The sequence below is a fragment of the Jaculus jaculus genome, chromosome 6 (genome assembly GCF_020740685.1).
Source record: "Jaculus jaculus isolate mJacJac1 chromosome 6, mJacJac1.mat.Y.cur, whole genome shotgun sequence".
Lineage (NCBI taxonomy): Eukaryota > Metazoa > Chordata > Mammalia > Rodentia > Dipodidae > Jaculus > Jaculus jaculus.
The window spans coordinates 10,336,083-10,349,378 of NC_059107.1; the positions used below are offsets into that span (position 1 = coordinate 10,336,083).

Below are 13,296 nucleotides of genomic sequence, written 5' to 3' on the forward strand. Positions count from 1 at the left end.
TTTTTGACCTCAGATTAGAAAAGCTTCTGAACTACTGCAAATCTTTTAAGTTTTCATTACTGACATCTTCACTGCCATGGTACACTGAAAAGTGTCTCCTGTAGGACAAACTGGTACTTGGCACTCTTTCCCAATTTTCTCGCTAAGTCTAATAATTCACCCTATGCGTTTTCTGAGCTGGTGATCATGTGATCTGGAAAACCCACTCTTGCTTCTCCCATCCTTACTGAGGCTTGCTGTCCTCCACACTGAGTGGGCATTAGATAAGGCAGTGACAGAAGGCTCCTTCCCTTGTTCTGACCTCAAAGATAAACCTCTCATTGCTTTCTATAGCTCTGTTTTTCAAAGTAAGGGAGAGTTGTTTACATATGTCACTTATTCATGCCAAATTTTGTCATCTATTTTTTAGGATATGAGATGGTAATTTATTTATTTTTGTTTTTCAAGGTAGGGTCTCACTGTAGCTCAGGCTGACCTGGAATTCACTATGTAGTCTCAGGATGGCCTTGAATTCATGGTGATCCTCCTACCTCTGCCTCCTGAGTGCTGGGATTAAAGGTGTGTGCCACCACGCCCAGCTCGGAGATGGTAATTTTATGAAGCATTATTTCCCTGAACTTATAGAAATGCTGCGCATTTCTCCCTCGATCCATTAACCTGCATTACTTCAATCATTTCTGCTTTTATCACTAAGCCATCTACCCCTTCTGGGCTGTGGTTTCATCACCCAGTGTTCAGGCATTGCAGAACACAGTTTACTAATTTTGTGTTCAACATTCTAGCCTATGTGAAGATGTGTACATTTTCCCTGTAAGATTTTGACATCTGCATCATACTGTCTATGTAAAAAGGGTTGAAGAATATATCTCCCTTTTCCTTGTCCCCTGAAAAAGCTTCACAAGTGTAGAGCCATTTGTTTCCAGAACCTTTGGAATTATGTGGGCTTCAACTTTCCCCATGAAAAGTTGTTAATTACTATCTCCATGCATTAAAGCCTACAGATCTGGCTGCATTTTCTGGATCATTCTGTCAGTTTTGATACATAGTTTTTCTAGGAATTAGCCAAACTGTCACAATTTATCTAATTTTTTGCCACAAAATAATTTGTCACATTCTCTTCAAATAATATCTCACAAAGAAATGGCAGGCTTTGGTCAGTGGTGCATATTCATAATTAACTGTATAGTTGGCCCACTGTCATGGGTTCAACAGCCAAAAATGGAAAACATCTGAAAAGAAACTGTGTCAATGTTGAACATAGTCTTTCTTCCTACTACCCTCTGAGCAATACAGAACAGCACCTTTTGCCTCCACATTTGCTTTGTACTAGCATAATTAACCTAGAGACAAGTTGAAATGTGGCACAGCATATGCACTGATACACGCAAACATCCCATCCACTTTGTTGTTCCTTTTGTTTTCGAGGCAGAGTCTCACTCTAGCTCACTTGGACTGGGAATTCCTTCCTCCAGACTACCCTCACACTTATAGCAATCCTCCTACCTCAGCCTCCTGAGTGATGGGATTAAAAGAGTGCACCACAGTAATGGGCAACTCTTGATTTTATATAAAGGACTGGCACATGGGAGGAGTTTGCAACCATCTGAGGTTCTGGAATCAACTGACACCACCACCACGGGATGATAGTTCAGACACAGTACCAACTCGATAGGTGCTGCTATCTACAGGTGAGAAGTGGAAGTGCAGTCCACGAAGACATTAAACCTAACAAAATGAAAACAAGTGTTTCTCTTAGGCTTCTGTGAGCCACCCAAAGAGGACCAAAGGCCCCAGTCAGCAGGGAAATACCGAGCAGCATACACACCACACCAGCCAGAGATGGCTCCTTCAGGGACGTGGCTGTATACTTCCTGAACTTCTCCACACTAGCTTTATCCAACACACTCACAGAGAATGTTCTGGCAGAAGATGACAGGAACATGTGACGTGCTTTAAACAAAAAAGATACTTCCTCCTTGCCGGCATGGTGGTGCATGCCTTTAATCCCAGCACTCGGGAGGCAGAGGTAGGAGGATCCCTGTGAGTTCAAGGCCACCCTGAGACTCCATAGTGGATTCTGGGTCAGCCTGGGCTAGAGTGAGACCCCACCTCAAAAAAAAAAAAAAAAGGGAAAAAGAAAAAGATATTTCCTCCACAAAAAGTGAGTGTTGCAGTTCACATTGGCCAATCTCTGCTTTGCGCACCTTGCACAGTCAGTGTAACCATCCAAAGGCCAGAGAGAATGTTCCTACATGTGGGTGCACAGGTAACCTCTATCTCCCTGGAAAAGGAGTGAACAGGCCACAGGACACGGAGAGCTTTGCGAACACGAGGCTGTCCTGACACACCTACAGGTCTGAGTAGCTGGGCTGTGGTTGATCCTGACTGTCGGTCAATGGAATTCAAACAACTCAGACTCTGGAGAAACACGCGAGGCTCTGGGAGTGGGGGACCTCCAGTGCCTCCAATAGGAGGAAGAGGACACAAGGTCAGCTGAGAAGCAAAAACCAACCAAGGAAGGCCAGCAGGCAGGTGCTGGGAAAATACTGAGTGGAACACCGCGCAAGGTGCACAGGAAGCACCTGTCCCTGTATGCGTCCAGCCACAGGCATCAAAGAGCAGGACAAGAGATGTTAAGAGCAAAAGAGCAACAGGAAGAGCACAGGGATCCGACATGGGCATAAGACAGTCATGCCCTCCACCCAAGGCTAACTCAGTGTCTCAACACTGACCTGCGACATCCAGGCGGAAGGCGACCTTCTGGCCCGCAGCCTCGCAGCTGTACTCCCCGGCGTCCGCCTTGCCCGCCTGCTGCACCACCAGCCGCCGCGTGCACCCCGAGGCCTCCACGCGCACCTTCGAGCTCGAGCTCAGCTTCTTCCCGTCCTTCAACCACGTCACCTCCGTCTGGGCCTGGGCCACCTCGCAGCTCAGCGTGGCGCTGGCCCCAGCCTCTGCCTTCACCTCGCTGCGTGCTGGCTGCTCCTTGGCAAACACCACCTTGGGCTCTGGGGAAAGACAGGGACACAGGGTCACAGGCACCTACGTCTAGGTCAGGAATGCCACACAGGAACAAAAGCCGATGGGAGGCTTGGATTAGAGAGAGAGAGAAAGGGAGAAGAGGTGGCACACGCCTTTAATCCCAGCACTTGGGAGGCAGAGGTAGGAGGATCACCATGAGTTCAAGGCCACCCTGAGACTAGAGAGTGCACTCTAGGTCAGCCTGACCTAGAGTAAGACCCTACCTTGAAAAATAAAAAATGAAATTAAATACACACACACACACACACACACACACACACACACACACACATAGTGGCATTCTGGCATCTACAAACCCAAGTCTCACAGTGATAGGACCCGCAGGATTCCATATTGGCCCCTGGCAGTTGGCATGGACTGCCGCTGACCCTCACTGACATGAGGTCTTGCTGTGCGTGCTTGCTTCCACGGCACATGTGCTAAAATTGGAACAATGCTGAGAAAAATTGGTATGGATGGTAAAGATGACACGCAAATTCATGGAGCATTCCACATTTTTAGGGGTTCGATGGAGAGGGGTAGAAGAAGGGTACGAAGGAGGGTGGTGGAAGGGATTATGATCAGGGTACATTGCATATATACACAGAGGTTTTCAATAAAAAGTTTTTTAAAAGAATGTATCTCAGGCCCTTGCTTTCAAAGCCTAGTGGCCTGGGTTCAAATCCCCACTACCCACCTAAAGCCAGATGCACAAAGTGGCACATGCATCTGGAGTTCATTTGTAGCAGCTAGAGGCCTTGCAGCACCCATTTCCATTGTGTGTGTGTGTCGCTCCCTCTTTGCAAATAAATACTTTTTTTAAAAAAGTATATCAAGCGGGTATGGTGGCACACACCCTTAATCCCAGCACTTGGGAGGCAGAGGTAGAAGGATCACTATGAGTTCGAGGCCACCCTGAGACTATGTAGTGAATTCCAGGTCAGCCTGAACTAGAGTGAACCCCTACATTGAAAAACCAAAATAAATAAACAGAATATATCTCAGAGGGGATGGAGAAGATCTTGCTAGGGATGTGGTATGTCCCCAGGGTTTGCATGCTGGACATTCAGTCCCAATATGACAAAGGTATGATCCAAGCTAGATGGGAGGGATACACAGGAAGATGGCTGTGGCTGACAACCAATATTTCTAAATAGCTGAAAGAGGATGCTGAGTCTTCCCAACACAGAGATGATAACGTCTGAGGTGAATGAAGTGTTATTCACCCCTACCTACTCATTACACATTATATACATGCACTAAAATGGCACACTTACTGTGTAATAATCAAAAATAGAAACCTGGGGCTGGAGAGATGGTTTAGCAGTTAAGGCGCTTGCCTGCAAAGCCTAAGGGCCCAGGTTCGATTCCCCAGGACCCACGTAAGCCAGATACACAAGGTGGCACATGTGCCTGGAGTTCATCTGCAGTGACTAGTGTGTGCCCATTCTCTCTCTGTCTGTCTCTGTCTCTTTTTCTTTCTCTCTCTCTCTCTCTCTCTCTCTCTCTCTCTCTCTCACACACACACACACACACAACAAATTTAGAAAAATTAAAAATAGAAGTCTATATTTACAAAGAAGGTACACCCTGTCGGAAGACAGTCATGTCATGAAAGGTGCTGCCCTTACTAGGCATTAAGGTTCTCTCCTAGTCCTTCCCTGCTCTCTGGCTTCCTGTGTTCACCGTGTGATCGCTCCCTCTCTTAGACACACTACCACCAAGAGTCCATCCTCCACAGTGTGACAGTCAAGGGTGTTCTGCAAGAACTAGGATCATGTTGTTTGGACTTCTAACCTCTAAAATTAATGTGGTAAATAATCCTCTTTCTTTAGAAAGTACTCAACCCCCAGTGTTTTGTTGTAGAAATGAACAGCTAAAGAATACAACTCTCTAATTAGAAGAAACTTCACTAAGTGTTGGGCTTCTCTAAAAGCCAGGCAGCCAAGGGCACAAATGTTTGCAGAGATACACTGGGGTAGACACTTCTGAACTCCATGGTAGGTCAGGTTCGTCAAAGCATGACGAGGCAGCCTACGCTTCTGATTTCTAAGGTTTACTTAAAACAACACATCCAAATCTCATAAGTGTGTATCTACCCAGATTTGCTGTTAGTTTACTGGGTACATGAGTGCAGAAGACCTTCCCAGATCTGGGTGCACAGAAAATGTCTACATTCATGCCAGAACGGAGAAGGGTGTCTCATAACTCCCAAAACTCTAACAGTTCACAAATGAGTCCTGGGATAATTCCATGGATGCTGGAATGTTTGCTTGGCCCAGTCAAGTGAAACGTGAACACCTCCTGTTCGTGAGATATGTGGGGCTGTGTGACGGAACGTAGAACCTACCAGAAGATCCAAAAGAAATAAATTCACAAATCTCAGGTGAGACACATCTGGACTACTTCAGACACCAAGGATCATCTGGCAGTTTCAAGGTGGGTGTAGGCAACATTTGAGTGTACACAACTGTGTGAACATGCCTTGTGAGGTTTATACAAAGAGCCATTGTCTTGTGCATACACCCTAACCAGTCAGTTATGCAAGTGAGAGAAGGACCTGGGAGGCTAGAGATGAGTCTAACAGAGAGACCGCCAGATCTATCAGGATGTTAGCCACTCTCATCATCACCTCCAAAGAGAACCATGAGAAACTGACCTGTGACATCCAGGCGGAAGGCAACCTTCTGGCCCACGGCCTCGCAGTTGTACTCCCCGGCGTCCGCCTTGCCCGCCTGCTGCACCACCAGCCGCCGCGTGCACCCCGAGGCCTCCACGCGCACCTTCGAGCTCGAGCTCAGCTTCTTCCCGTCCTTGAACCACGTCACCTCCGTCTGGGCCTGGGCCACCTCACAGCTCAGCGTGGCGCTGGCCCCAGCCTCTGCCTTCACCTCGCTGCATGCTGGCTGCTCCTTGGCAAACACCATCTTGGGCTCTGCGGACAGGAAGGGAAACAATGCTACCACCAACCTATTTCACAGAAACTGGATCTTTAAGGTCCCGTAAACTATATTCTTAAGGTCGTAAATATGATGTGTCCAGAGGAATAATATATGACTGTCTCCTGTCTCAGAAGCTCAAGTATACTTGGGGAACATTTCAAGGCTACAATGAGAAAGCTGGGGTATTCCAACACTTACACTTACAGGCTTACAAGAAGGCCAGCTCTGCACAGCAGGTCCTCCTTGCCGAATGCAACATCCCCAGGGCTGGTGACCATGGTGCTCTACACTGTAGCCCACATTCTACCTGGATTGTAACCTACACTTAAAGTGTGCACATGTATGTATACAGTTCAATGACCTTTAGACTGCACCTACCACTTCCCATATAGCCCATACTTATCGACAAACACAACATTTCCAGCTCCCATCCACATGGACCCACACTCAAAAGTACCTCTACTTTGACTTCTGTCCTCATCAGTTATTCTTGCCTAGTCTTTGATATCACACAAGTCATACAATGCATTCTGATGTCCCAGTCAAGGGTGCAGCCCAAGATTAGACTGTGTAATCTGTGTCACCCAAAAACATCACAGCTGTCTTTCTGCACAGTAGTACTGTGTGAGTTCACACAATGGTGTTTTCATCCCACAACATACTTCTCAGCACATTCAATGCATTCTGGTCCATTTTTTTTCTCTCACACACATGTCTGTAAGAGCCACCATCTGTGTAACATGCAGCACAAGTTTGTTGCTGTACAAACACTGTGACTGCCTTTTCCTCTTGTAGTTCATTAAGGTTGTTTACAAGGGAATACAATCAGTGAAGCTGAAATGAACATTCTTGTTTTGTCTCCCATCCACGTACTAACCTGTCCTGACCCTGCTTAGCTTCTGAGATCAGATGCGATCCGGTGTACTCAGTGTGGTATGGCCACACACTTGTGTTATGGCTTTGTTACGAGAACTATGGCCCAACGGGCTTTACAGGACATTTCTGAAGTTTTCTAAAACTATCATGCCAAGATTCACTCTCCCAGGCAGTGTGTGAGGATCACAGTTCTTCACATCCTTCCCCGTTCCCAGTGCTGCTGACTGATGTGTGTGCCCCATTCACCTCTAAGAACAACTAACACAAGCCCAACTTCCATGTCTCTGCTCATATCTCATCTGTAGAGGATCAGGTAGATGGGACAGAGGGAAGGAGAGGGATAACCAAAACCAAGTGTACGTATTAACAGAGGACTTTTGAAAGGGATGGAGAGATCACTCCGTGGTTAACAGTGTTTCCCACTTAAGCATGAGGACTGGAGACTGCTCAGGCTCCATTCCCCTAGGACTTGTGTAGAAAGCTGGACATGGTCATGGTCACACACTTCTATGACTCTGATCTACGGGTGTGAGGAGGGAGGGAAGAATCCCTGGGGTTTGCTGACCAAAAATGACAGGTCCAGGCTGAGAGACGACCTGTTCTCAAGAAAGTGTGTGATTGCATGAGAGAGAGAAAAGCACAAATGTTCTCCTCTGGCGCACACACACACACACACACACACACAAACCACATGGTATGCGCATCTTCACACAAACATACCCACCTGTAACATCCAGGCGGAAGGAGACCTTCTGGCCCGCGGCCTCGCAGCTGTACTCCCCGGCGTCCTCCTTGCCCGCCTGCTGCACCACCAGCCGCCGCGTGCACCCCGAGGCCTCCACGCGCACCTTCGAGCTCGAGCTCAGCTTCTTCCCGTCCTTGAACCACGTCACCTCCGTCTGGGCCTGGGCCACCTCGCAGCTCAGCGTGGCGCTGGCCCCAGCCTCTGCCTTCACCTCGCTGCATGCTGGCTGCTCCTTGGCAAACACCACCTTGGGCTCTGTGGGCAATCAGGGACACAGGATCAGAAGTAGACCAGTTACTAAAACTAAACGAGGGCCCACCTTGACCTCAAAATTCTTGTGTCTCCAAGACTCCATTCCGTTACTCTAGATTAAACTTTTATCCTAAAGTAGAATATCCATTGGTGAAGTACTGACAGAGTTTTCAGCAAGTGTTACTAAAGGTAAACTCTCAAAGACACTTCCTGAAAATGACTTTACTTCGGAGTAACAGTTTAGCTGGGTATGAAATTAGAAGTTGACAGCTGCTTTCCCTCAGTACTTTGCACACTATGCCACCATTTTCTCTATTCCTTGTTGCTGTTGATGAATCTACACAAGTGGCAGGACTCTCCTGCTAGCCTCTTTTTCTAACTTTGGGATTATCATGTTTATCCTTTTCTAATAAGTTACCTGAGGTATAAGTTCAGTTTGAGAAAAAAAAAAAGAAGGAGAAGAAGGAGAAGGAGAAGAAAGAAAGGAGGAAATAGAAAGAAAGAAAGAAAGAAAGAAAGAAAGAAAGAAAGAAAGAAAGAAAGAACCATCCCAGTGCTCAACCTGAACTTACACCTCAAGGAGTTAGAAAAAGACAAGCAAAGTAAACCCAAAGTTAGAAAAGTATAATATAGACTAGAAAAGGGTTCAAAGAAAACAAAATGTACAGAAACAATACAGAGCTCAACACTGAGTTAGACTGCCAACAGGCCCTTTATGGCTCAGGGAACATTGTGGAATTGGGGACAGAAAGATTGTAAGAGCCACAGGCTGGGTAGGAATATCCTGAGGCACTACTCCACAGGGACTGACTGAGGACTTCATGACCCTACAGTGAATACCAAAGCCCCACTAAGGAGGGTCTCCAGGGTAATGGGAGCTGGGCGAGGGGATCAAAGAGAATAACCTGCTATAATTAATATAAAATAAAAATTAATATAAAAATGAAAAACTTGCACTTGCATCACTTTGTGCATCTGGCTTACATGGGACCTGGAGAGTCAAATTTGAGTCCTTAGGCTTTGCCATATCTCCAGCCCCATAAAACTATTACTATGTGCAGGTAATATGACCTTGTGCCTAAGATACCCTAAGGAATCAACTAAAGAACTGAGCAAGGCTGCAGATCAGGCCAGCATACAAAACTCAGTTCTAGCCAGGCATGGTGGTGCACACCTTTAATCCCAGCTCTTGGGAGGCAGAGTTAGATGGATCACCATGAGTGTGAGGCCATTCTTAAGACTACATGTGTGTGAGGCCATTCTTAAGACTACATAGTGAATTCCAGGTCAGCCTGGCCTAGAGCACGAGCCTACCTCAAAACAACAACAACAACAAAAAATTCAGTTCTACTTCTGTACATCAGCAATTAATATTCAAAAATGGAATTATGAAAACAATTCCATTACAGTAGCATCAAAAAATAAATACTTAAGACTAAGGACAGCTCAGTTAGTAAAGAGCTTGCTTCACAAGCATGAGGACCTGAGTTCAATCCCCAGAACCCATGTAAAATGCTGTGTGTTGATTACACAGGCCTGTAATCCTATTATGAAGGAGGTAGAGACAGAAGGACCCTTGGAGCTCACTTGCCAGACAGTTTAGCCTAATTAATGAGCTCCAAGCTAGTGAAAGACCCTGTCTCAAAAATGAGGTAGGTAGCATTCCTGAGATGACACCAAAGTTATTCTCTGGCCTCAATATGTGTACACACACACACACACACATACACACACACTGAACGCACACATATTCACCACACACACACACACTGAACACACACATATCCATCACACACACATACATGCAAAATAAGTAAAGTTTTAGCAATAAACTTACAAAGCAAGTGCAAGCACATGGGACACCACTGAAGAGATCTGAGTAAGCAGAGAGGCACGCCATACTTATGGATTAGAAGCCTCGTGTTAAATGGCTATACGACCCAAACTGATCTACATGGTCAATGCCAACCCTACTAAAATCCTCATTTTGTAAAATGTGATAAGTGATCAGAAAATTAATACAGAAACGTCAGGAACTCTGGATGGCCAATCTTTAAAAAAAGATAAAAACTGGAGGTGTATTGTTTCCCAATTTTAAAACATACTGAAAAGTTACAATAATCAATGGAACTAGACCCTTATCTCCCACCCTTTCTAAAAATATTTTTAAAAAAGAAATGTAACTAATACACCCTCAATACACAGACGCTTGTCACACAGTGTCATGGAAAAAGCTCCAGAGTCTGTCTAGGGTCTCAGCAAGGCTCACATCACCACCATAAAAGAATAAGTCTAGATGGGCATGGTGGTGCATGCCTTTAATCACAGCACTCGGGAGACAGAGGTAGGAGGATCGCCATGAGTTCGAGGCCACCCTGAGACTACATAGTGAATTCCAGGTCATTCTGAGCTACAGTGATACCCTACCTCAAAAAACCACAAAAAAAAAAAAAAAAAAAAAAAAGAGTAAGTCTAGATCCTCAAAAGACTGACCTAGCACATCCAGGCGGAAGGCGACCTTCTGGCCCGCGGCCTCGCAGCTGTACTCCCCGGCGTCCGCCTTGCCCGCCTGCTGCACCACCAGCCGCCGCGTGCACCCCGAGGCCTCCACGCGCACCTTCGAGCTCGAGCTCAGCTTCTTCCCGTCCTTGAACCACGTCACCTCCGTCTGGGCCTGGGCCACCTCGCAGCTCAGCGTGGCGCTGGCCCCAGCCTCTGCCTTCACCTCATTGCGTGCTGGCTGCCCCTTGGCAAACACCTCCTTGGGCTCTGGGGACAAAGAAAACACACAGGTCAAAGGCACAGTAGCGCATACCTTTAATCCTAGTGTTTGGGAGGCAGAGTAGGAGGATCGCCTTGAGCTCAAGGCTGCCCTGAGACTACATAGTGAATTGCAGGTCAGCCTGAGCTATATTGAAACTCTACCAAGAAAAAAAACAAAAACAAACAAAAAAGAAAAAACCCTCCAGATCACAGAAACACCAGTTTGATTCAGAGGTACTGGATGGGAGACCATGATGGACAAGCGGCCTTTGACAGACAAACAGCAGCCTGACCCCTGGACATGGAGACCCGTACTGGAGGCTCATGTCACAAGACATACAACACAAATCAGGTGTTCCAGAAACCAAAAGTGCCACAAGCCAGGACAGCGCTGTGTCCCCCTTCAAGAGGAAAAGCCACCAGTACTGTGCGCAGGGCTTGCATGCCCAGACACATGCCGAGACTGCAGGACGGACCTCACACTCAGCTTGATTGTGATAAGCACCCTGTCCTCACCAAAGCAAAGAAATCATCACCTGGGCAGACCAACCTGGTTTTTCACTAAAGTCAGCACAGCCTAGGGCCTCCTGGGGGCTCCCCTCATGGAAAGGTTGCCCCGGTGCCACAACATACTGCTGGGGGCTCCCCTCATGCTTTCTCCTCCATTAGGACATACCAATAGGCAGTGGCAAGCAGCTGTGAGCTTGAAGTACCCACACTCCACCCCAGAACTCCCACTTAGTTCTCCTCAAAATATCCTTATTGCTGACCCTGCTCCTATGCCTGACCTTGACCTTCAGAGATGCAATCACGTAAACAGATGCCACTTGCACACATAACCAGTTTAAGATATACAAACAGGAAAACCAAAATAAAGCAAAAAAAAAAAAAAGCACTTGAATTAAAATGTGCCCCAAACCATCATCCTGCCTTATCCTACGCAGCCCCTCATATCCTGCAGCTAAAAGCCCTTGTGTCCCTTCCGCTTCCTGAAGCTGACCTTCCTGCTTCTAGATGACCGTGCGCATGTCCTTGCCCTGTGGGTAAGAGTGTGGATGAGACGGGGTGCAACTCAGAGGTAAGGCTTGTCCAGCATGCTCTGGACCTGGAATTCCACCCGCAGAATTGCATGAAGAATGAATGACAACTATGTACAAAGTAAAGAAAAGGAAATACAACAGATGCCTACATGCGTCCCACCCTGTGAAGAAAGAAAAACATCATCGTTGAGGTCACTTAAATCCCTCCAAGGTGTGAACAGTACTTGGCTCCCACCTGTGCGGAGAGGAAGAACAAGAGCCTCATCCCAAAGGTGAGCCGGGTGGCCCTGGCGTAATGACTGACAGTCCTACCCACAGAGCATGCCCTTGGGGCTCAGAAGCCTCACATCAGTTGGGGTTCTGGTACAATGGAGATTCATCCAGATGGATCAGCAGTGGAGATAAGGTCAACACTGCTGCGCCCCATGGGTCTGGGCCTGTGGCAGGGCGCCACTGACTGAGCTACCCTGGGCTCTAAGAACAAGTCAGGGAGCCTTGAGTCTCAAGTCACAGCCTCTTGGGTGAGACAGCTGACTGGACCAGGGAGGCAGTCGAAGATGGGGGAGGCTGGACACACACTGAGCAGCTCAGGTGACAGGGAGGCTGAAGCAATGAAGGCCTTAGGGCCCGAAGTCCCTGTCATCTTTAGCAAAGAGCAGGGTAATCAAAGAGACTTCCAGCCTTGAGCCAGAGGTCAGTGATGGCTCGAACTCAGATGAAGCTGTGTGGTTTTCTACTCCAGGACTGAAAAACCTAAGGCTCAGGCCCAGTGGACACTCCTGCAGCATTCTTCCTCCCTCAGGGGGCTCAATGCTGACAGGACCTGAAAGCTCCAAAACAGGTGCCCCAGGAACAGACTGCAGAGCTCCACCAGCCTCCCACACCCCAACACACTGGTGAGATTTGCTTTGGGGTAACGATCTTTATCTTTGTTAGGTTGTGTTTGGGGAGGTTTTTTTGTTTGTTTTTTCTTTCCTTGTTTTCCCTTTTATCCTTACTATTATTTTAATTTTATTTTCAATAGAGCATATTGGTTTGTATTCCTCTAAGTTGATGTCATTTTGCTCACACATATTTTACTATGCAATTGGGACTTTTCTCTTCACTGAGTGGCACTGAGCCCTCACTAAGAAGATTCCAAATAAACTGAAATTAGAGTTGTCCAAACCAACGGATGCCCAAATCACAACACAGAAACACACACACAAAACAACAACAAAAAAAAAAAAAAAACATGAAAAAGCAAGGAAGCATGACTCCTCAATTACTGAATCCAAAGATACTGAAATGAGTAAAATATCAAAGGATGGGTAGAAGTGATCAATGACTTCAAAGGGGATATGAACTACAAATGATTGAAGCAAGGAGATCAACTCGGGACCTAAAAAGAAAGCCAACAACACAGATGAAAGTCAACCACACGGATGAGAAATTCAACAAGGAAGGTGACCCAGATAAAGAACAAATAGCCAGACATGGTGGTGCACAACATTAATCCAGGCACTCAGGAAGCAGAGGTAGGGGGATCACCACGAGTTAGAGGTCACCCTGAGACTACATAGTGAATTCCAGGTCAGCCTGGGCTAGAGTGAAACCCTACCTCAAAAAAAAAAAAAAAAAAAAAAAAAAAAAAAAAAAAAAAAAAGAACAAAATAGC

At 46.6% G+C, this 13,296-nt stretch overlaps 1 protein-coding gene across 1 annotated transcript in view; it reads right to left on the bottom strand.

Annotated features, from left to right (window-relative positions):
• Obscn (obscurin, cytoskeletal calmodulin and titin-interacting RhoGEF) overlaps positions 1–13,296 on the bottom strand; it is a 150,599-nt gene that overhangs the window by 120,436 nt on the left and 16,867 nt on the right. The window contains 4 exon segments of the mRNA XM_045151723.1: positions 2,733–3,008; positions 5,681–5,956; positions 7,564–7,839; positions 10,330–10,605. Of these exon segments, the coding sequence (XP_045007658.1) occupies positions 2,733–3,008; positions 5,681–5,956; positions 7,564–7,839; positions 10,330–10,605 (1,104 nt within the window).